Source organism: Anabrus simplex, chromosome 6, assembly GCF_040414725.1.
Source record: "Anabrus simplex isolate iqAnaSimp1 chromosome 6, ASM4041472v1, whole genome shotgun sequence".
Lineage (NCBI taxonomy): Eukaryota > Metazoa > Arthropoda > Insecta > Orthoptera > Tettigoniidae > Anabrus > Anabrus simplex.
This window is the reverse complement of record NC_090270.1, coordinates 4,891,645-4,917,611: the sequence shown is the minus strand read 5'-3', so window position 1 is coordinate 4,917,611 and position 25,967 is coordinate 4,891,645. Positions and strand designations below refer to the sequence as shown.

Sequence of the window (25,967 nt, the reverse complement as noted above, 5' to 3'; positions counted from 1 at the left end):
CTGCAATGTCATTTTCTTCGGCTTAGATGACCTAACTGTGATTGATGACCTACAGGAGTTTTACAGTACAAAACTGTTACTTCGCCTGACGAATGAAAGCTTATGTCAATTTTTGCGGGACAATGTCCATTAATCTTGTTGCTCCCTAACAGTTTACAGTGGCATATATTTTTGTTTTCAGTCTTAAATTCACCATCTCAATGACATCTAAATGACATTTTTGAACACCCTTCTTTCTAAGTAACATATTTCAACCACCATACTACAAACTCACAGAGTTCTTCTTTTTTGATTTCACTTTTCCATTTATAGAACTCCTCTTCACTCGAAAACTTGATAGATATCTCGTGCTCTGATGTGTAGTGCTGTATAATATCATGTTTTGTAGCGCAAGTCTCGTTATGAAGTGGACACTTGACATTACAATTACTTTCTGAAATTGGTGTTGAGTTTTTCCCTTTCAAATGACGCATCAAGGAAAATTTTGAGTCAGTTCTAAAATCGCATAAATTGCAGATAAACTGTGTACTCGAACCTGAATGCTTCAGCTTTATATGCTTCACCAAAGTTTTATTGTGACAAAAAGTCTTAGTGCAATGACTGCATGCAAAGCGATCCATGTTTTCATTAAAAATTTTGGTTAAACAGGATATCTAGCCTACAATATAAGTACAACTAGCACACTCAAGGCAGATATACAGTAGCACAAATAACAGCAGTATTACTCTAATTAAGTCTTCACTCATATAACACAGGCAAAAAGCGAGAAAACTAACTAATCAACTGTTCACGTCAACTGTACATGTAGCAGAAAACAGCATCATAACCCACACACGAGATACAAAACTGAGAAAAATTAAGTACCGTAACAATATTATAGGGGCAAATGCAGCTGATAAACTGAACACCCACTTACAGAGGCAAAACTAGCATCGGGGCTCCGAATATTGCCGATTTTAAACGATGCAAGCATCACACTTGTCAGCCGAACTTACCCGACCGCAGCCGAAACTATCACGGTTGATCACCACAAAGAAGTCTGGCTCCATGGCTAAATAGTTAGCGTGCTGGCCTTTGGTCACAGGGGTCCCGGGTTCGATTCCCGGCAGGGTTGGGAATTTTAACCGTCATTGGTTAATTTCCCTGGCACGGGGACTGCGTGTAAGTGTGTTGTCTTCATCATCATTTCATCCTCATCACGACACTCAGGTCGCCTACGTGCGTCAAATTAAAAGACCTGCCCCTGGCGAGCCAAACTCGTCCTGGGATCTCCCGGCACTAAAAGCCATACGCCATTTCGTTTCTTTACCACAAAGAAAGCGCGGGGCCAGTAACGAGTGTGACTGAACATACCCGATTTCCAACGATGCAAGCACCACATTTGTCAGCGGCTAGACGTAAGTTCCATATACAACCAAATAGTCAAAGCACAGAAAATATTGTATAGAAAGAAGTATTATAAACTAGATTATGTACCGGTATTAAATATTAATAAAACTATTGAAAAGGGCAGACAAACTGATATGACTACAACAGACAAGTTATCTGACTTGTTTATAACGAGCGCGGGTCCTCTAGTTAAAATAAATCAAAATATTAAGATACTCCCCAAAACATAGTTGAACCTAAATTAATGCTGAACAAATAATGTTACATGTGATTTGAATAATGTAATAGGGCTTGTATCAAGATGGGAACCAAGGTCCCTTTACATTAAATTAGAACAAAAGCCCACCAAGTACTAAAAGGAAAAGTTATTAGATGCTGAAACAGCCAATTACACAGCGTGTTTCTTTGCAGATTGATTCAATGCAATTGTTCTCTTGAACTGCTTGTGTATATTTTTAAAAATGAAATGTGTTCTAGTGTTCTATCCTGTGTTGGATGGCAAACCCCAAAACATCTTGGGTCAAACAAACAAACAAACAAACAAACAAACAAACAAACAAACAAACAAACAAACAAACAAACAAACAATCAATCAATCAATCAATCAATCAATCAATCAATCAATCAATCAATCAATCAATCAATCAATACATCTATATATATAAAACAAGAGTTTTGTCTGTACATTGCTCAGAATTTGAAAAGAATGGTATATCTGTATTGGTCATGTCCACAGTAACCAGAAAATGCACTTTTTACTTTTCTGTAATTTCTGTCTGTATGTATGTATGTATGTATGTATGTATGTATGTATGTATGTATGTATGTATGTATGTATGTATGTATGTACACGCATCACTAGAAAACGGCCAAACAGAATTTAATGAAAATCGGTATGCAAAGTTGAGGAATAAGTTGCTACAATCTAGCCTTTGAATAATTTTATTCACGCTGAGTGAAATGGTAGTTTAGGGGAAGGTCAAAAATTTAATTTTTAAATATTTACGTTATTAGTGGTCCTATTTTGTTGAAAATTGGTATGCAAAGTCGGAGAATGAGCCACTACAATTTAAGCTATAAGTAATTTTATTTACGCTGAGTGAAATGGTAGTTTAGGGGAAGGCCTAAATGTAATTCTGAAATATTTATATTATTAGTTACCGTATCGATAAATAATACATAACCAAAGTTATAGTGAATTAAATTTCTGACCGTTTATGTCTTATACATTTTTACCGTACCGGCTATGATAACACAGATATTCATGAATTTGTATTTTTGTTGCTAAGTCCATATCAACACTGAGCCACGAGAGTCTAAGCTATAAACAATTTTATTCATCCTAGATGAAATTGTAGTTTAGGGGAAGGTGCCTAAAATATAATTTTTAAATACCAATGTTATTGGTCCTATCAAAAAGTACTATATAAAAAAGTTATAGAGAATACAATTTCCGATCATTTATCTTATATACTATGATAAGAGCGGTATTTCAGAGTCGGAAGAAAACGAAATGTGAAGGCCTATAATATCGAAAGTTCGTAACATTGATCAATAATAACATTACATTGACCATTGTTTATTGTGATGTTCATTGTCTCTTATGCTGCCTCTCAACTCCGATAGATGGGATTACTGCTGCTTACTGACTACCGAGTATAACAGCCTGACTGAATATAGGCGGGAAATAGCCGGGGAATTAGAAAACTCTTCTTTAGCATGCCATTCCTCTGGTTCATACATTTTCTGATGCAGCTGGTACGTAACACACTGGATCATCATAGTATTTCAGCTATTCTATCCCTACTCTGACGGGCTGTTTTGAATGAGCAGTGTGCATACTTAAGGCAGAGATTCACTTAGTGGTGGTAGTAGTAGTAGTAGTAGTAGTAGTAGTAGTATGGCCTGGTCTAGAATATCAATTTAGGCCTTTTCCAAATTATAGCACCACAATGTTCATTAAATAACTCAAAATTCAACTCTAAAACAGAGCCGTTTCTTAAGAAAAGCTTCTTTCTCTTCACTTTTATTAAATTCTACATTCAGTTTATTCAAAACTAGGAGTAAAGAGGGGGGTTTCTCTTCTGGCTTGGAGGAAAAATTGGCCTTCAACTCAGATAGATTTTTCCGCCACCAGTGTAGTGAATTGATATTTTCCGACTCATCGGTTACTCCTAAGAAACAGAATAGTAATTAGGCATAGTTTTTGCCGTGGGAGTCTCCACTATTCGACCCTCTCCCCGCCTAAGACAGCCGAAGAGTGTTCACGGATCACGGCTGTTTGCGGCTTGGTCATTCCTGGTCTGGAACTTTGGATTGTTAGATAGGCAGCATAGTCCTGTTCGTTAAAAGTAAGAAAATGTGTTGTGTTTCATTTGAACGAATATTTCGTAATATGAAAGCATTGCTTTTAATCGCGCCATTCCTATTGACATCATTGTTTGTTCATTTCAGTTGGGAAAACCATATCTGAGGATGTAAAACGACATTATCATAAAAAAATCCCAACCTGATCGTGACTGATGGTATGAAATTGGGTCTACCATTACAGTAACATTTCCCTCAGTCTTCATATGAGAAAAGATGTTTGGTGACCTCCCGTTGCGTTTCTAGGGTAACGTTAAGAGCTATACAATTTAAGACAATCTTGCTCACAACGAGTGCACTGCTTAACCTAGAATTCTGTATACAATGTAGAATTCCATAGCGAAGCAGGGGTACATCAGCTAGTACATACATACATACATACATACATACATACATACATACATACATACATACATACATACATACATACATGAATGAATGAATGAATGAATGAATGAATGAATGAATGAATGAATGAATGAATGAATGAATCGATCAATCAATCAATCAATCAATCAATCAATCAATCAATTAATCAATCAATCAATCTTAGTTGTAATTACATTTTCTTGAGATTTTTATTCATTAATTCCAATATAATTTAGCCTGTTAATTGAAAGGTACAAATGTCCCTGCTAACCCATTCTTGCTTGCCCCAGTGTGCTAATTAAGGCTCATCAGTTGGTAAATAGCACACATGGCATGTTGTGGAGGCTACTGATCTATCAGAGACTTGGTCTGTTCGCAAAAGTTGATGCTCGGCATTTGCCCCTTACTTCTGAGTCACTCTGTATATTGTAATATTGTTCGTATGAAGTCCTATGCTAAATAAATAAGTTGCACTTGAGTCGTGTAGTTCTGAAACACTCTCTTGTCATGAGCAGCAGGTCAAGAAGAACCAGACTTTGCAGATAAAGAAGAAAAGCGTCTCTTGTGGAGAGCTCCAGAACTACTGCGATCAGGAAACCCTCCTCCTCGAGGGACTCAGAAAGGCGACGTCTACTCCTTTGCTATAGTACTGTATGAGGTGATAGGTCGAGCGGGGCCCTGGGGGAACACCACACTGAGTAACAGAGGTAACTAACAGTGTCTAGCCCTTTCAGCAAGTAGTAGGATAATTTATGTATTTAGTTTGAACTACACTTCAATTCCTATTATTTTACTACAATTACAAGATGCCTAAATAGAATTGTAGTGCACTAATTTTATTACTTAGTATCTTGCTTGCTTCACTGTTGTATAATACTTGTGTACTGTACTCTATTTTTTCCTTTGTCTTCTTCTTCTGCACGAATGGGTCACTTAGGACCACACGGAATCAATATCTGTTGAGCTTTCCTCCTTGTCCAATACTTCTTCATTTTCAACAATTGTTATGATTTCTGTTCCTCCAGCCAAGTATGTCGTGTTTGTTTCTTCCCGTCTTCCTCAAATCCCCTTGTGTAAACAATTTTCCTGATTACATTTCTATCCTGCAGATTTGGTGATCCTAATTCAGTGTGGTCTTTCTGTACTTGCTTATACCATTTTGACTTGTATGTTTGATTGTGTCTGTTGTTATTCATTCTTTCCAAACGGCTTATAAATCGAATGTGTCACAGTCTCATTGCATCAATAAATTTAGATATTTTTAAATATATTTTTGAGTTAGATTTGAGGTAATGTATTCCATTTTTAATTCTTGGCCTTAAGACTTCTCTCATGATTTTTATTTCTTTAATCTCTAATTGTTCCTTTAAATTTTTATGATAAAAATTGAGTGTTTCTGAAGCACAAAGAGCTTCAGGTTTGATCACTGTTCTTTCCTTTGATATACAGTATTTATTTTATTCAAAGGAAACGTTACTTTACTGATGTTGATAATGTCGTGTCCCTGTAGAAGAAGATGGCAGGAACTGTGGGTGTGAGCAAACATTAACGAGGAGGAAAGAGGGAGATAATTAGGCTCCTAACGGATGACAGGATTGAAGGCAGGTCTCCATCAGGGTGCAGTAGGAGACAAGGAACACAGGTGGGATAATGTTCTAAGGAGAAGGAAATTGAGGTCTAAGAGTCACTGCAGGTAGAACAGCAGAGGGAAGTGGAACAGGGTCATGAGAGGGAGTCGCTTCTGCAACCATCAGGGAAGATAAGAGAGACTCTGGTCATGGATGACTCTATTGTTAAGGACACTGGGGAAAATATGTGGAGGAAAGGGAACCAGGGTAGAGTAGGAAGACGTTCAAAGTAGAACAGAAAGAGGAGGGTGGTAGTTTTTCATGTTGGCACAAAGAATGCACACAACCAACAATAGGTACCATCATAGTTGGGGATGTGTTGGATCTGGATATAATAGTGTGGGAGAAATCTAAGGGAGTGGAGGTTATTATCAGAGGGATATAAATGAGACTATGAAGTGAGTATGGAGTGAGATTTGTAGGTCCTAATGGGTGGGATGGGAAGGAACACATAAGCTGAAAAATTTGTTTACAGGGGGTATAGGGTGGCATGTTCAGGGAAAAAGACTAAACTAGGGAGTACAAGGAGCTGGAAGTATTTACCACGTATTGTAATAGGAGTTGAATCATGGCTAAGAAATTATATTCTGGATGTGGAAATTTTCTCATGGAAGTAGCATGTTCATTGTAGAGACAGGATAGGAACAGTAGAAGGGTGTATCCATACTAGTGAAAGAATAATTTGTAAGCATGAGAAACATGAAATTCTAGGTGTAAGGCTCATCTGTAGAAGTGGTGATCCTGATACAGAATTAGTGGGGAACGAACCAGAAAGGAACATGATTGTAGCAGGTGATCTCAGGGACAGCTGAACCAACTAACGTTATTGATTTTTACGTCCCACTAATTACTTTTACAGTTTTCGTCGCAGATGCCAAGGTTCCAGGATTTTCTCCTGCAGCACTTCTTTCATGAGGCTGAACTATCTGAGCACCAGACTGAAATGCATGTAATAATAAAACGTGTTATGTCCACAACTCTTTTTCCAGTTTTCAAGAAAACCAATTTTGAAGTGACTTCATATTCAATGGATTCTCACTTCTGTTTGAGTGCTTAGAAGTAATTTGCGTTGTTTGTTCACAATTAGTGTTTGGGCGTACTCTTGTCCTCCTGGTTTAGAATAGCTCTCAAGTGTTTCTCCCATTCATTCATTGGGATTTCCTTTGCTCTTGGAATTATTTTCTTTCTGAGTGCCAGGACTCTGCTAGTTTTCTTCCCTCCTCTTCTATATGGTGTGATTTCTTGAGCGATGCTTGAATAGCAGCTTCATAAAAGTTACCTTTCTGTCATTGCTAATGGCCTTTTCCAGGCTTCTCATTGATTGACTTAACTATTTCCAACATTGCACTAGAGAGGGCAGCTCTCTCGGTTGTGAACATGGGACATCATTCTTTCCGACAAAATAGTTGCCATATCTCTTTGGATTGAATCTTTGCATTGTTTATAGATAGAAGAATATAAAATGGATTCCACGCAGATCGGAGTGGTATTTTTAAGCTACAGATGGGTTTTTAATCAGTTCAAACTTAGCCTATACTACCATTCTTCCTTTAATTTTGACGGCTAATATTTCAGGTATGGTAAGTCTCGTTTTTATATTGGTTCTACGGTTCTCTCATGGATTTTTTTCGTTTTTATTCATAGCTGATTGATACGCATCCTTCTGCTCTGCTGCGTGAATGGGCTGCGTGCTTGTTGTTTTTATTGTGATTGAGTTATGTTGATAGCTGGGTCTCTGATTGATATTAATTATGTGCACTGCATTCTAAAGTGTTACGCCATCAAAAGAAAGCACGCCTCCGTGTCGACGTGAAGTTCCATTCGTGTCGTACGAGGTACGTAACCTGATGAGTTTATATATGACTACAGGATCCTCTCTGATCCCACTGCTGAATTGTCTGAGCCGTGCACGCTGCTTCCGAGGTGTATGAGGCCTTTGTCGATGACCGTGAGAGTCACAGTACTTGAATTGGATCTCGACCGTTAACTGGAGTTGGGCTCATATTGTTGCCGATACTGGCAATGTCTGGATGTTTGGGTGTGTGTTGGCGAGTGAGGGGAGTATCACTCGGCTCAATTATCATTTTTGGTCTTGTTTCTGAACCTTATGTTTGTTTGGGGTGCGATGATATTTATTTTAGCTTTGTGGCTATCTTGGTCGTTGGCTTGCACGCGACGCCGCCATGTTTGTTTTCCTTATATTTAGGCTATGCGCATGCTTGTGTTTCTCTTTGGGTTTTGATCATTGTTTCTTTGGTCCAGAGATGTTCCCCCTCTGTGCCATGACGATACCTACATTCCTTAGTATTATCTGCTCAGGGCTCCTTCTTCTTCTCCATGATGCATGGCAGCTTATCGTTGTAGGGTAATTGTTGTGAAGATGGTGGAGTTTAAAGACGCGTGTGTGAAGGATGATTGTAATCTCACGGAAGGAACAATCTAATTGTCCCGTGTGGATTATATTTGCATTGGCAGATAATGAAATGAGATTACATTTAAAGCGGTGAGCCCGTTGTAAGTGTAATTTTATCTTGCAGTTGAAAAATGCCTTGCTCACGAAATGATGTTGCCACATCAACTCAACATACTCGGCTCATGTATTTGCTTCATTTCCTTAGCTTCTTATTTTATACCAATGAACCCTCATTAATCTTAATTTGAATTTCATTGTTAGTAGTATTAGTCCCATATTTATTTACATCGATAATGAGGGGCATTTCCAGTTCAAGGCTGTTTATCTGGCCTTTCCTAGTCGCGATCCACGCCTCATAATCTCCCGATGTGTGTGTGTGTGTGCTGGGGTATTGTTCTCGGTAAGGGAGGGGTTCGGTCCATTCTTCAACTGAAAAAGTCTTTTGTAATCGCTTCTTTATCTGGCCTTTTCTCATAAACTGCTATCCTCATCTTGTGTAGCAGCAAGAGAGTTTCTTTTAAGCTAGCGCTCTTTATCAAACCACAGTGGAATTTTCTTTCTCTGATTGGAAGGACCCACTTCCCTTAACCAATCTGTAAACATTCTGGTTGCTTCATTTACTTGATTTTTGTGTTTAAGTCGATCAAAATTTGTAATTGTTTCATTTTTCTGGAGTTCTTCTGGATCCAGACCTCTCGATGTTTTTCTTCCTCTGTCTGAGGGCTTTGAGTTGAATGTTGGTTGATTATCATGATGTCAGATGGCATTGGAATGTGCTGCAGCTGAGGTCCGGAGGCTTCCTGTTTCTGATTTAAATAAACTAGATCATTTGTACTAGAACTGTTGTGAGGAAAGTACGTCGTACCCTCTTTCGTATTTACTTGGTGAGTCCTCCGTCTGCCAGCATTCCTGGTATAAACTTTGCCTTCTGACTTGGTTGATTAATTGGACAGTTGATATCTCTGCCTATAATAACATTTGCATCCATCTTAGTTTTCTCGATGGTCTTGAGTAGTTTTTCTGTTAACTTATAGCATCTACCAGAATACCTGGCTTGGTGTACAGAGTGATCATTGTCACCAGACATGTCTGCATTATAACCACGTAATCCCCTTTAGATGTGCCCAGCTGTGCCTCTTATAAAGCATGGAGCACCTGCTTCAGATCTGCTCTCTGTGGGTTTTGCAAATGCACGAATACCACAAAATCCTTGGAGATCAATGTCTTCAGCTCATGTAACTACTGGTACCGGTGTATCTGTTTCTTGTATCACCATGTTTTTACTTTGTAATTGGTGAAAGCAGTGTGTTGATGTTTTACAGAGATAGTAGAGTGCGTTCGTTCACCCCCCGGCGGGCGACTGCTGCGACCGGACACAGAGCACCTGGGAGCGGATGAGTACGTGACGCGGTGCATGGAGAGCTGTTGGGAAGAAGATCCCGAGATGAGACCGGACATTCGCTACGTGCGGGTCAAGCTCAAGGAGATGCAGGCTGGCCTGTGAGTACCGAGACAGCCTCTCCCAGCGTTTGTCCCACATTCCTTCAGACAACTGATCCTCTCTCTCGTCTTGTTGCAGGAAACCAAACATCTTTGATAACATGTTGGCCATCATGGAAAAGTATGCCTACAATTTGGAAGGACTCGTGCAAGAAAGAACCAATCAGCTTACAGAAGAGAAAAAGAAAACCGATGCCTTGCTCCATCGAATGCTGCCCAAGTAAATAGCTTCTTAAATATTTCTTAGTAGTGCTCAATAGGGAACTGATGAGACAACCATGATTAAAGAGCCACAATAACTAACCCCATGGCACTTGGTGTACCAAACGACTGCTGCTCAGCCTGAACGCCTGCAGATTATGAGGTGTCGTGTGGTCAGCACGACGAATCCTCTCGGCCATTATTCTTGGCTTTCTAGACCAGAGCCGCTATCTCACCATCAGATAACTCCTCAATTCTAATCACTAGGGCCCAGATTCATATGCACTAAAAATAAAACAAAATGCACTTACCAAACGCATTATTTAATTTTAACTCAGTGTTAAATTGATAAACATGTTCCTTGAAAAATGATGCGTGGCAGTAGGTTTTCAACAGTTTTACAATGTTTTCAGGGGTCAATGATTTTCTCTTGTCAGACAGAATTAATTTATACGCTGAAAATGATTGTTCTGCATCGACGGATGTAACTGGACAATACATGTACACTGACGCTGACTGTTCGGAACATTCTTCTCGCTAAGGCTGCTTGATTCCACTTATGTAGTTGCTTATGGATTGAATCTCCTTCAGTCTGTGGTTTGAGCCCAACACCATACTGAGTTTCCTTTTAACTTTTTCTACAGTTTCACTAAGGACACCATTAAAAACTAATGGTGTTTTGAATTAACTGAAGGGATTTGTGTAGGAGTGCACCACCTTCGAAAGTGACGAATAATGCACATGGATGAAACTGATATCTTTATGTACAGTTTCCGATTCAAATGCACACTTTGGTCCACGAACACACGCAGTATGACTATCATCAATACTTTAACTACATCTTTCACTTGATTGAAGTTCTTGTAGAACGATAATGCGGATAACCAAGTTCCCCATCTTTTGAGAACAGTTTCCGGCAGAAGAGAAACCTGAGGCAGGGGAGTTTTGTACAACTGTACACGAGCCGGTGTTTTTAGGAACAGTTTTTTCCCCACTTGAAATTACTTTATTAACATATGGAAAGAGGGTATGTATCTCTTCTGAAATACGATGCAATCCTTAGGCCAAACATGTGGCATGGTTGAGATTCGGGAAAAAAGTACTCGAAGAGACTGACCAGCTTTCAACATATACGAGGCTGCATCTGTGACTAAAAGGCGCACTTTGTAACAATCACTTTCCGATTCACCAGGCCACAAAAGTCACAAGGAATTGTTGATAAATTGTGCAACTGTAGCATGATTGGATTTTTTCTAGGACTTTGCAGGAAAGTAAATGAGATTTGCCGGGTTCTTCTGATCATCATTTACCCACTATAAAGTTCGCAAAATATCGACCACACGAATCGGTTGTTTCATTTACCGATATCCTGCCACAGTTCCCTCCTATGTCAGATCGTATCGAATCCATGACGGAAGCATGCAGTGAAAGTTTATAGTTCTTCTTAAGGGTGGATTCATCTGGTGTCCTTTGATTAGCACAATACCTTTCAAGACACGAGAGTAGATGTGGATTATTCAATTTACGTAGCAGAATGTAGCTGCATACAAAAAGCTTTACAATTATAAGTGGAAAATGTACTAACTTCACACCGTGTTGTCACGTCTGTGAAAAGTAGCTGTTGCGTATTCTTACTCTGTTTTTTTTATCTGAGATGTGAAATTGTTTTTGATTGCTGGTCAGTTTGAATTTTTATCGCGTTTTACACTCTTAATACCAATATAATGGTCCATTATTGGACATAAATTTTCCAGCCAACTCACTCTTGGCTACCTGCGCTTCGCCCTCGTGTGCCAAGTTAGGCTCGTCAGTTGGGACCCACCACACCACCCCAGACGCAAGGCTAGTGCATACCGTGGAGGCCACTGCATAGGCTATTTGAAGCCACCAGCAGTGCCAATGCACGATGAGAGCTATGTCTCATTTCCAAAAATAGATGCCTGCCTGGCCATCAAATGATTTTGGAATATATTTGAAATATGTTTTTGGAAATGAGACATAGCTCTCATAGTGCACTGGCACTGCTGGTGGCTTCAAATAGCCTATGCAGTGGCCTCCACGGTATGCACTGGCCTTGCGTCTCGGGTGGTGTGCTGGGTCCCAACTGACGAGCCTAATTTGGCGCACGAGGGCGAAGTGCAGGCAGCCAAGAGTGTGTTGGCTGGAAAATTTATAGTGTCCAATAACGGACCATTATATAGATATTATAAATTTACTCATTCAGGACAAATATTTTAGGTTCCCTATGGGAATCAACATCTACATCATTTTACACTCTTGTCGCACACTTGACAGTACACTACACCACCATCACTATTGCCTGATATCCATTGTTTAATTAAAATAGAGCTAGAGCTCTTGTCTTTAGGCATTGTTACAGTTTAACCTGGTTAAACACTGCAGTAGACGAACAGCAAGTTAACCGTGGAAGCTACTGTAAGGAGAAAGGAATATCAGAAAGAAGGAAATAACTGTTGTGTTTACCTGCTTGTATTGCAACACTGAAAGCACTTTCCTTGATCGGGCAAGACTTCTCGTGTTGTCAAGGGATGAACAACATATAGATTTCAATTGATTTTTCATTTCGTTCAGAAATTCTAGATAATCGATCACATATAAGGGAAAAATATATCTGTATATGCAGTAACGTTCAAAATATGCATTTGCTTATGTGCATATGCATTTTTTAAATCCGGGCCCTACTATCACGTAGACTGAGTGCACCTCAAACCAGCCCTCCAGACTGGCACGCTACCCCTACACCACGGGGCTGGCTTTCTCAACGTATACTGTATATAAAATCACTAACATTTTCAAGAAACACAGTGTAAACATTTCTTTTAACAACAACTCTCAACTCCTTTATAACACAGTGAATAAGATCAGAAACAAATATTATCCGTCAGGGGTTTATAAGCTCAGTTGTAAACAATGCTGAGACTATGACTTATCACATGAATAATAAGCATATGTTGTACCACGATATAAATTTAAGATTTGTCTACGGCCTGCGAGCAATTGGTAAAGGGCGCACAGCAGGTGCTACATTGTGTGGTATAATGGATCTTCCCAAACCGCCTGCAGATATGTGGATCTGTTAGGCTCATCTGTTGAGAATGTATGCCATAAATCTATGCATGAGGCGGTACAGGAAAGTGTAGATTTGAACGATGGGAAACGTGATCTAACGGTTGCTCTGGATGGGACTTGGCAGAAATGAGGGCATACCTCCCTCTCTGGTGAAGTGACAGCAACCAGTGGAGACACGGGGAAAGTTGTTGATGTAGAAATACTTTCTAAACATTGTACATGTGTCATGGTGATGACTGTACTGCCAACTATCAAGGTGTGAGTGGAGGGATGGAAATTCAGGGGGCTAAAGAAATTTTTAGGAGGTCAGTCATAGATACGATGTGAGATACGTGCAGTATTTAGATGATGGAGATTCAAAGGCATACAAATCTGTTATGGATGACGCTCCTTATCGCAATACTCTGATAGAAAAGCTGGAATGCTTGGGGCATATTCAGAAACGAATAAGGACAAGGCTAAGAAACTTGAGAAATAAACTTGGAGGGAAAGAATTAAGTGATGGGAAGAAGTTTTCTGGTGTGAATCGGGTAACTTTGGATAAAATTGGTGATATTCAGACTTTCTATGGCTTGACAATAAGAAGAAACCAAGGGAATTTGCAAGGAATGAGACGAGCTATATGAGCGATTTATTTTCATCTGCTGTCGACAGATGAAAATCTTCAGCATTTACTTTGCTCATTAGACTGGTGAAAATATCTACGAGCAAAAGAAGAAGGAATTCCCTACGACCATTCCAAGCACACACACTTTCCTCTTCCTTGTACGGAAGAAATGAAGCCCATTTTTAGAGATCTGTCCAGTCCCCAGCTGTTGGAGAAGTTCTTCATGAGAAAAGTCAAAATCCTAATGAATCGGGAAACAACGTTATTTGGTCTCGCATCCCTGAGGGCACTTTTGTGGGCATAAAAACACTACGATTTGGAGTTCTTGATGCAGTGGCAATTCTAATGAAGGAAACTTTATTAAATGTCTGGTATTACAGGAGTTAGGACTGAAAATAGAAAGGAATTGTGTGAATGCCATGAAGGAGGTGGACCGAGAAAGACTACGGAAAGCAGAAAGAATGGTTCAGGAAGTGCAGAAAAAAGCTAGGCAATCCAGGGCAAGGCTAAATGGAAGCTATAAGACCTGTATAAATCACAGGAAGATCCAGATTCTCCTTCATATGCTGCAGGGACGCACTGAAATATGAAAACATGTGTGGAAAGTTTTAACTGCAGTTTTCTCAATTTCCAATTTTTTCAAATGTATGTTCCTTTTTCTAGGTGACTATTTATCACAGAGCTGTGTAATTTTCATCATGAATTTGTCTCATATTGGTTAACATTTTAACGGAGGGATTTCCTTATTTATATAAATCTATTTGAGATTTGGCTCGGTTTTTTTTTTTTTTTTTTAATAATTCCATTTATTGACTGTTTAAAAAAATATGTATCTGAGTCCCCTTAAGTCCAATTACAAAAACGCTCCATCAGTATGTCAAGTAAGGTTTGAATAAAATGTGACATAAATTTCATTGGTAAGATAGGCAGCTCCGTATCCCCTTAATGCGTCCAAATACAATAGATACTTAGTCATGGTTGCCCACATGGTAGATTAGAATCATCTGGAACAAGTCCTTTGAATTTTACGTACATATAAGAAAGGCAACCTGATCAATATCTACAAGAAGATATTTATAAATGTAGATCATCTCATAATTTAAATGAAATTTCCGAAGAAGTAAATACAATTTTTGAAGAGATTACCAGCAAAAAATTTTCAAATCCAAGTGCCAGACAAGGTCAGCACATTCCCCCACACAACTGCCAGAAGGACTTCCTAACTCAGTGCTCAGTGAGTGCCATAACCTTGGAGGAGCCAGGTTGACTCATGCATGACAGGACATGAGTAACAGATGTCACTCACACAAGTTCCCAATACGTAAGTGTTTCATTCGTATCACAGCATTTTTTCTACTTTTATTCCAGGAAATTACTTATGCAGTACTCCGCCAACAATCACGCAGTCTTTGTCAAATGTTCCATGGTTTTGTACAACTCACTCCACCAACATCAATTATGCTCAACGTACGGACAGACTCCTCAAGATTTTCATCACAAAGTTGCACTCATGTTCGATTTTTTAAGGACAAGACGTCATACGTCATTTTAATCTATAAAATGAACATATTTTTCACTTGTATATGTACCAATATCCACGTGACAATTTTTATAAGGTCTGTTATTCATGTAAATTTAAAGATGAAAATTTCATGATGTTCCGTATTGAACTGTATCAGAATTAAATTGAAATAAAAAATAACATAGTTCAACCTATTCAATACAAGTAAATATTCAGAAGTTTGCAACTTAAGTGACTGACCTTCTACTTCTTCTAAATTTTATGGTTTAAAATCGTGCAGTGCCTATCCCCATTAACTTATATTGCTTCTTCAACTGTTTTTGTTAAAGGCTCATTCTTTAATTTCTTATTTACCTATGCATTGTTTTTGCATTTTACTCGGCTGATGATGACCCAGATTGGGGTCGAAACCGGTACCACTTCCGCTTATAATTAAATAGGAATGTAACACCACATTTCTTATTTACTTGTATTGAATAGGTTGAACTACGTTATTTTTTATTTCAATTTAACTGTTATTCATGTGTCGGCTAATGATGTCCCGCTAGGGATGATATGTGTATTGATTTTAATGGAGTCTATTAATAGAGACTCACAGTATATTGTAATATTGGAATAAATGATAAGGATTGTTAAAATGCCCATTACGACAATAGGGGCTTAGCACAATGAAATTTATTTTATACAATGAGGGTAAACACAGATGAGTCAGGTGACAGTTTGGTATTCTCTTCAGTCCAAGTGAATGGCTAACTGGTTGGTCTAAGAGGTCCCGCCTTCGATTCTTGCCGGGCTCAGGACTGGGTACGTGTACTGTCTTCAACATCAGAATTTATCCTGGGTAGGGCACCAGGTCTGATTTACCCCAGTCAACCTGCCTGTCCCTTCTGCTCGTAGAAGGTATTTTCTTTTCAGTTTTTGACTTAGTTTATTTTGAATTTTTCCACTCTGTCAAAAGTAATGTTAGATTAACCCATTTTCATCCTATTTAAATACCATAGCAGTTCACTGAGAAAACTCATTTAAATCCCACACTACGGCAGTCATCTGCACAGTAACCTTTTCAATAAGTTATCACTAATTCCGCTGTATTCACTAAACATATGTACAACAGGGATTGTCACTTTTTGTCCAGTTCCAGTCATTCAAGTTAGCCTGCGCCGAGGTACGAACTTGTTTCGAAAGACTTGGGCGACTGTCGTCATTTGTATCACTTTCTGTGTCATCAGCACTATTACACGCATCACTCAAACTCGAACTAAGAACTTCAGGGTCTATTTCGTCATCACAACCATTACTGTCTTCATAATCGCTCTCTAAAACACTATCTATTAGCTTTCGTATTCCATCTTCATCAACACCAACATACCTGCTCAACGCCATGATTGCAACTGACGTGAGTGAAATAAAATGAACAAAGATTATTTTATCCCTTGTTCCAGAAGTGTGCGATAACCTGAGCGCGGAGCATGGAAAATAACCGAAGCCCCATGTCTAAACTTCAGCTCGGAATGCATACAAGTGGCACCTGTGAGTTAATAACTGAACTAATTGTATTGATATACAGCAGTGCATCACCGCGAGCTGAGCTCGTCATTGCATTCATATGCCATGAATAACTTTTGCAAGCTAGGGTCGTCGAATGATGTGATTGGGTTAATACATATTAGAACATACCAGAAAGGAAACCCATTTAATTATAGCAGAATGACATGTGTCATTCCTGAAAGAACATCATCAGATTCTGTGACCATTTATCTTCAGGGTGATTTGATAGAATCTGATGATGGTTTAGCATTAATGCCTGCTTCACAGTTACTGTCAAGGGAATCTGATGATAAATTGTGAAATACTACAAAGAGTCAAGAAATTAAAGAAAGAATAAGATGAGAAATGTGTTGTGCAGCAGAGATCTAAGTTTGGCTTTAAGAATTACGAGGGTAATCCAAAAAATAAGGTCTCCTATTATTTTATAAACACAGAACTCTGTTCGTGTGGCTGTTGGTCATAATATTGTGAAGAGTGTTTCCCACGCTCACATATAAACATACGCATGCCATGCAGAGGCAGTCACTCTTGGCTTGGCAGCCGTTGAGAATGGAGCTTCTGTTGGATGTTACCACCAAGTGCGAAGTGCACGCAGTTATTCGGTTTTTTAATGCAGAAAGTACTGAACCGATTGAAACCCATCGTTAATTGATGGAAGTGTATGGTGAGTCATGCATGGATGTCAAAAATGTTCGTAAGTGGTGTAGAGACTTTGCAGTCAGTCGGACTGAAATTCACGATGAACAAAGGAGCAGGAAGCCATCAATTTCCGTCGAGACAGTCGTGAAGGTTGAGCAAATCATGTGTGAAGATCAGCAGATCACCCTGGATTTTCTCTGCACTTTGGTTCCTGAGGTTTTAACAGAAAAGTTGAAATACCGGAAGGTGTGTGCAAGATAGGTGCCACGCATGCTGACTGAAGATCACATGCGGCAATGAGTTGATTCTTCCCACGCATTTCTTCAACACTTTGCAGCCGAACAGGACAACTTTTTGGACTGGATTGTGACGGGTGAGGAAACCTGGTCATTCGACTTTACACCTGAGACAAAGCAACAATCACGCATCCCTCTTCGCCAATTGAAGCAAACGCAGTCTGCCGGTAAAGTGAGACCCTGGAAAAACTCAGAGGGGCAATTCAGAACCAGAGAAGAGGAATGTTGAGCAAGGGCTTGCCCACACGTCGCAGTAGAACATCATATAGTCCCAACTTGGCGCCCACTGACTATCACTTGTTCCCTAAGTTTAAAGAGCATTTGCCTGGAAAGCGATTCAGCAGCGACGACGAGGTGAAAGATGAGGTTCACAACTTCCTGAACAGCACTGCGGCGAGCTGGTATGACATGGGCATACAAAAACTGTCACAGCTTCTACAAAAATGCACCGACCAAAATGGTGATTATATAAAAAAGTAGCTAAATGTTCAAGCTGTAAAATGATGTAAACCATTATAGAAATAAACAGGTCTATGTATTTATAAAAAATAGGAGACTTTATTTTTGGGATTACCTTCATAGACTGCAACTGCTTGGACACTCGAACAAGGTGTCGTCAGGCAGTTGGAGGCGTTCAAGATGTGCATTTATAGAAGAATTGTGGACTGAGTCACAGACCTGGGCCAGGATGGTAAGAACTCATTCAAGGGAAAATTAATGGAAAAAGTATGGTGTAACTGTAGCTGCAGTGAAGACTCGCCAACCTTGTTACAGGAGACAACTATCTGACAATGTTCTTCTTGTCTTTTGTTATCAATTACACTTTTCCCTTTCATGTATTTTCTGCTATTTATTAACCTTGCATTAGTTTGATGGACTCGAAAACTTACAGGTTACTAATACCTATGTCATATTTTTAGCACACATTCACAGCTATCAGGAGAAAATCATGAGCCTGAGAATACTTCAAGGAGATCCCAGAAAACGAAGTTCTTGTTCCTTTGGTTTGAAAGGCAATTCGCCACTTGAAGAGCCAAGCAAGCATTTGCAAGAAACTCTTCTACTTCTCAGGACTACATTCTGTTCTTGATGTTGAATATGAAGATTTAGGAGCGCTTCACGTATCTACAAACTGCAAATAATATTTTGTTTGTTTTGGAAAAGCTCTTAAACTGTGTTTTGTTCTATTTCCATTTGTTAGTATTTCAACATATAGCAGCTGCCTACAAAGGCGAGGCTCGACGCGTGCACTTACAGCATGTCATGATTCACATATGCATGCAGTTTGACTAGGGAGGTGTTTGAGACTGCTGGGGTGAAGAATAACTTCTGTCCCTGGTACCCCAGCATCAGGTTACATGTGCTTAAAATATCTTCTGGTAATCACTTAATGAAAAGCAACAAAGAAAGATGGGTACATGAAGTAGGATAAAGACAATGACGTTCAACTAGTCACATTCTACATCAATCGCTTCTTCAGCGTATTATGTGTTGCTGTGTTTCTATATATTACTCGAGTCTGGGACATGTTTAGACAAGGTGTTCTTCATTTATTGAAGTTTTCATTATGAGTAAACAGTCTCACTTCACTTGACTAGAATTAACAATCCTACAATACAAAACACACCCATCTCAAATTATTAATAATAATAATAATAATAATAATAATTGTAATTGTAATTGTTACCGTGGTTGGTGGATCAGCAGAGGTGAAAGAAGGTGCCGGAGTGAATGGGTCTAACTACCAAATCAAAGTTAATTTAAAACTGTACAAGGTTATATTTTTCCTCTCTTTAAAAAAAACAATAAGTAACAAGATTTTAAAAAAACGAGTCTAGGAAAGACAAGATTGGTGGTATAAACAGAACGTGGGCTTCAAGCCCTCACTTTACACTTCCTGAGCTACACGCTCAACCTTGCTTAAGCGCAGAAATCCCCTAATGCCCAGAGCACATGCTCCCAAAATGCCAATGTCAAGCCTCCCAGAGGCACCTTTACAACACTTGAAAATAGCTGACACGCTCTCAGTTTTCCAGCCTCTTAAAGGCAATACCAGACTTAACAATTAATTGCCATCAAGGCACAACTTACAAAAATGACATGGGGATATCTTGTACCCAACCTACTGGGCCTTAGCAGAAAAAGAACAGGTTAAGTAAATGGCCCAAAAAACTGAAATGAATGGAGGCGTGTACTTGCACTCCTAAATACTCATTCTAAAACCTAAAAGGCACTAGGCCGATGAAACAGGGGCTATTCCCAAACTATGGAGGTGACTCATATAAGAATAATTTAAGACATTACAGAAAAGGAAAAGACCAGTTACAAACGTAGTCACCTCAAACCAATGTGAAGGGGAGCTCGAAAGGATACAGCACTCTCTATCCCCGATTTACAGTTAACGATATTTACATAAGCCGGCAGAAAATTACATTACAGATAAGTAGGTAACAATCGTTAAAGTTTCGGACCTATCCATCGGGTTAAACTGCAGAGCTAGCAAGAAATAAAGATGTTAAACGGCCATTACCTTTCTGAAGACCTGCTGCCTGATGAAAGAGGCACCTCCCGCCTCCTGCTTCACATACACTCACTTAGTTAGATGTTGATCAAGTGGCCAAGAGCCGTGAAAATCCGCAGTTTATAAACCCTTGGGGAAAGTTCGAGACCTTTCATGAATAATCAAGACACACCCACAGAATTTTATTGGAGGATACAAAGTTTACACTCAAAATCGAAGAAGAAAGACGTGATTGGTTGGAAATTAATTACAGAAATTCTTGATTGGTTAAATTCAAAACAGCCAGAAAGAAAGGAAAGATTTTGTCAACCCAAAAATGAATGAACGAAATTTAGTAAAGAGAAAACTTATGAATACAACATTTTTTCAAATAAAGTTCCTTCACATCGCACCAGGGTGCATGATCATAGTTTTTTGTAGTGACCTCCTCAGAGGAAACGTTTAAATAGGTCTAGTTTCAAGTTCAGTGTTTCTCCTGTAGAGGAGTTTTAATTGGCGCAAGATTTAAATGTGCGGCGTAGAGGTGTACCTCCCGGTACAGACCTCCCCGCCACCAAATGTCCTTCCAAGGGGTGACTCAGAAGAATTTTGAAAACAGTATAATTTCCAGGAAAATTTCCAAGTTTTTTTTAATAAGTAGAATTTAGTAAAACTCCAACTTTACAGTGTCTTTGTTGCAGTATACTGTGAAATACAAGTTGCTAATTTTGACGGCCAGACCTGCCGACATCCAGTTGAGGTCGCCTGGACCCCTCAAGTACCCTCAGATACACCTCTCCCGCTACTATGAGAGGGGTAGTCGTCGTGAAGGACGCCGCAGATCAGAAGGGTATGTACGGTCCCCAGAAAGGTTAGCGGTTTGTGCGCCGCACTTCAGCCTTTGCCGGGAGATGGACTCCGGCGCGCCGTACACAGGTAGACATCACGGGAGTGGAGTGGGCCCGTACCCCACCTCAGTGGCGGTACGGCGACGAACGGCTGCGGGGACGCTGAAACAGTAAGATCTCGGCGACAGAAAAGTGTTGTTGGAGACTTAAGAATAGAGGGTACGATCTTTATTGGTGATGCTGAGGACCGGGCGGGGTGGAAGGCTTTTCATGCAACGGTGTGGATCTGCTGGAGGCGGGGGCTTGGTAATGGCCACTCAGGAACTGACAGCAGAAAAACCAGAGGGAAAGATCGCACATACAACACATACCGGTAAATAAAGGAAATCATAGTGCAGAAGGCCTTAAAATAAAAAAAAGTATATAACCTTCTAAGCTCCTGCTAAAGTTTAGCGGCAATGAACCAAAAAAAACTAATTATACAGGTTTAACTTGGGAGTTGTGGACTCTAAAGATCCTCTCTGTGGCTGCATTGCTCACTAATAATGTAACAGGAGTCAGGAAATCTAGAATGATGCACGGTCCATGATATCTGGGGGCAAGCTTGCCCGCGGGAACAAAGTTTTTAACCATGACTTGATCTCCTACTTTTAGATTGGTGGGCCTCCGTCCACGATCATATCTTTACCTAACCTTTTCGTGAGAAGCTTTAAGATTGGCCTTAGCCTTCTTTCATAGATCTCTGATATTATTGGGATTTATTGTCTCTGGTAGAACATCATTAAGTGACCAAAGGTTAGAGAGCAGCGCGTTAGGCACAAATTTAAACATCAAGGAAGCAGGAGTGAACTTTAGGGACTCATGAACAGCCGAATTCAAAGGGAAGGCCAACCAATGCAGGGACGTGTCCCATCTGGAATGATCTTCATGATGATAGGCAATTAGAGTCGATCTCAGATTACGAATGACCCGCTCCGCCAGAGATGGTTGAGATAATACGCCGAAGTAGTTACATGGGAGATGGACAAATCAAAACAGAATTTACGGAAAAGATTGGAGATAAATGCCTTAGCATTATCAGAAACTATGTATTGACATGGACCAAAAGAAGCAAAGATGGTATTCAAACAAGAAATGGTGGACTGAGCGGTAGCCAGCTTAGTCGAAAATAACCAGGAAAATCGAGTGAAACCATCTACACATACGATAATGAATTTGTTGGCATTCCCCTTTGATTGGGGGAAGGGTCCTACGTAGTCGATATAGAGGCGTTCCATGGGGTGCGATGCTTGATGAGAAGAAAGTAGTCCTAGCTTAGTGGACAATGTGGGTTTACTGAGCAAACATGGTTTACAAGCTTTTACTAATTCTCGAATTTCACCGTCCATACCTTTCCAAATAAACATCCCTCGGATCTTTTCTCGAGTTTTGAAGATGCCTAAATGACCCCCTAATGGGGTCTCGTGGTAATACTTGAAGATCATGGGTACAAGAACCGCTGGAACCACAACTTTCATCTTTTGATCGTGCCTCGACGGGCAACATAAAACTCCATTCCTCAACACATAAGGGACGACATGCTCCCCAGAAGAAAGGGTTTCCATAATAGGAGCCAGCACTGGATCTTCACGTTGATACTTTTCAATATCCCTAAACAACATGGGGGCATCAGTTAGAATGGCATTTACAACAGGAGGTATGGCCTCGGGAAGAGAGGAACTATCTTCCAATTCACAGGTCTCCACATCATGAGCGAACATGCGGCTTAACCCATCCGCAACAACATTTTCCGATCCTCTAATATGCCTAACGCCAAACTGAAAGGCCGAAATCCTGATGGCCCATCGGGCTATACGCCCGGTACGACGCGGTCTAGCTAAGACCCAACTTAAGGCTTGATTATCCGTTTCCAAGTCGAACTTAACATGTTCCAGATAGTGGCGGAACTTCTCTAATGCAAATAAGACTGCCAAACCCTCAAGTTCATAGAAGGAATACTTGGATTCTTGAGCCGATAATGTCCTAGATGCATAGGCGATGGGTCGCCTTCCGAGTTCAGTTTCTTGAAGAAGCACAGCAGCCACCGCCAACGACGACGCGTCGGTTTGGTCAATGAATTTCTTCAAGAAATCAGGCATAGCAAGAATAGGGCCATTACAAAGAGCTAAATTCAGGTCTTCGAAAGCGGCTTGTTGAGAAGGCCCCCACTCAAATTTGACGCCTTTCCTACGAAGTAAGTTCCAGGGCGCCGCTCTGTTAGCGAAGTTAGGAATACATTTCCTGAAGAAATTCACCATGCCAATGAACCTGGCAATACCTTTGATGTCCTTAGGAGGTTTGAAATCACGGATGGACTGTGTTCTAGAATGATCAATTGAAATACCATCGGGCGACACAATATGCCCTAGAAATGACATGGAAGGCTTAGCAAAAGCAACCTTAGATAGCTTAGCAGTTAACCATGCCTTACGAAGGCGATTGAGGACCTCTTTCAGATGTTCTGGATGTTCTTCAAAGGTCTCAGAAAATACGACGACATCGTCAAGATAATGGTATAAGTATTCAAACTTGATGTCGGAGAAGATCCTATATGGCAGTCTCGTGAGCACAGCTGCTCCTGTAGGGAAACCGAAAGGCACTCGGTTGTACTCAAACAAGTTCCAATCCGTGGCAAAAGCAGTGGGATGTTTGGATTCTTCGGCTAGAGGGATTTGATTATACACCTGATTAAGGTCTAATATGGTGAAGAACTTAGCTTTTCGAAACCATGAAAAACAAGAGTGAAGGTCGGGAAGAGGCACAGATTGTAACACCACCTTCCGATTTAAAGCCCTATAGTCAATCACAGGCCTGAAGCCACCTTGGGCAAGGAATTTGCCGACTTAGAGGGCCGAATTATACCATCTTTCAGCATCTGATGTATGATCTCCTTCAGAGCCTTCATTTTAGGAGGAGATATCCTATAAGGTGGAAACCTAACTGGGATGGAATCAGTAACTTCAATCTTGAATTCAATAACGTCAGTAACACAAAGAGTATCAGAAAAAACATCTGGAAACGACTGACACAACTTACGAATACTCTCAGCCTGCTCCTCAGGTAGATGTCTAAGGTCTAACAACATCTCATCCTGGGTAGGCAAAACAGATGTACATGAACAGAATTACATTTTAACAAGGGATTTTACAATTATTGGCAAACTTGAAGGTGCACGACTTGCTCTGAATGTATAATATAACTATTTATAATATAATGGGGTAAGAAAAGTACTTAGCCACAAACAGTTATACTTTCCAAGTGAATTTTGAAATACGAATTTTGGCAAAGATGAAACCTAAAATTTCTAATGGAGAGGAGTTAGCTGAAACACTCTGAACTGAAGACGAACAATAATCAGGAAATTTACAAACAGGCTTTAATTTAGAGTACCATTCAGCCAAAATAATGGAACAAACACTCCCTGAGTCTAATAGAGCAGTTAGTGGTTCATTATTCAACTCAGTTTTGAGCAAAGGGTACCATTGCGGGGGTCTCCGCTGCAATCCTAAGACATTCTTTGGGACCTTCGAATGATGAATTAGAAGAGCCCTGACATTTCCCTGATCATTTGCTGGGTTTAACAGGGGCTGAGCCTGAAGAAGGTGAGCACGCCGACTCAGCTGATGCCACTAGTCACTTTTGACTATTTGCGTTGGTGGAAGTTGCACCAGAAGTTGAACAGGAGGGGGTGATCTTGGTATTAGGGCAATTGTTGGCAATGTGATTAAATGAGCCACAATTGAAACATCCTTACGAAGACCCTGCTCCATTCTTTGTCCCGCTGGATTTAATCAAAGGACACTTGTTGCAGAGATGTTCTGTAGACCCACACGCATAGCACTTACAGGTGGTGATGGTTCAGCGAGGTTGAGGCCGAAAATTACTCGAGGATGGAGGGGGCTCCTTCATGACCCGTAAGATGTCCGCATACCTAACTTCTTCGACTGAGACAGCCATAGCTTCTAACTCAGCAAAAGTTTGCGGACGCGACGCAAAACACAAATATGACATGTAGGGGGGTGAAATTCCTTCCACAATGGCCTGCACAGTTTGGTCCTCTGGGAAATGAAGAGCAAATACCCTTGTGTAAAACTTAATATATTGGATGAAATCTGCCAAGTTTTCATCCAGTTGCTTTACTCTGTAATAATACTTCTGTATCAGAGAGGACATTCCCCTAGCCAGTATGAAATTAGCTAGCAGATGGGTGTGGAAATCTTCTATAGATGATTGTTGAGCAATTGCTCTGACTATTTTGTCCGATAGGACACCTATCCTCCTCTGCGAACCATGTGACCTTGCCGCGGTGGGGAGGCTTGTGTGTCCCAATGATGCAGATAGCCGAGCCACAGGTGCAACCATATTGGATGGGTATCTGTTGAGAGACCAGACTAACGAATGGTTCATCGAAAGAGGGGTAGCAGCCTTTCGGTAGTTGCAAGGGCGGCAGTCTAGATGATTGACTGATACGGCCTTGTAATAATACACAACATGGCTTAGCTGTGTTGATACTGCTACACGGCTGAAAGCAACGGGAAACTACAGCCGTAACTAACACCCGAGGACATGCAGCTCTCTCAGTATGAATGAGGTACTGATGATGGCTTCCTCCCGGGTAAAATATTACGGAGGTAAACTAGTCCCCCATTCGGATCTCCGGGTGGGGACTACACAAGAGGGGGCGATCATCAGGAAGATGGATACTGACATTCTGCGAGTCAGAGCGTGGAATGTTAGAAGTTTGAATCGTTGTGGTAGGTTAGAGAATCTGAAAAGGGAGATGGATAGGCTAAAGTTAGATGTAGTTGGTATAAGTGAAGTACGTTGGCAGGAATAACAAGATTTTTGGTCCGGCGACTACCTAATTATCAACACAAAATCAAACAGGGGAAATGCAGGAGTTGGTTTAATAATGAATAAGAAAATAGGGCAGCGGGTAAGCTACTACGACCAGCATAGTGAAACAATTATTGTCGTCAAGATAGACACCAAACCAATGCCCACCAGAAGA

The 25,967-nt window shown here is 40.3% G+C and overlaps 1 protein-coding gene across 1 annotated transcript in view; it reads left to right on the top strand.

The window, feature by feature from the left end:
- Positions 1–25,967, top strand: part of Gyc32E (Guanylyl cyclase at 32E) — a 533,171-nt gene that overhangs the window by 435,815 nt on the left and 71,389 nt on the right. The window contains exons 13-15 of the mRNA XM_067149664.2: positions 4,641–4,832; positions 9,489–9,666; positions 9,746–9,886. Of these exons, the coding sequence (XP_067005765.2) occupies positions 4,641–4,832; positions 9,489–9,666; positions 9,746–9,886 (511 nt within the window). The remainder of the gene's footprint in view (positions 1–4,640; positions 4,833–9,488; positions 9,667–9,745; positions 9,887–25,967) is intronic.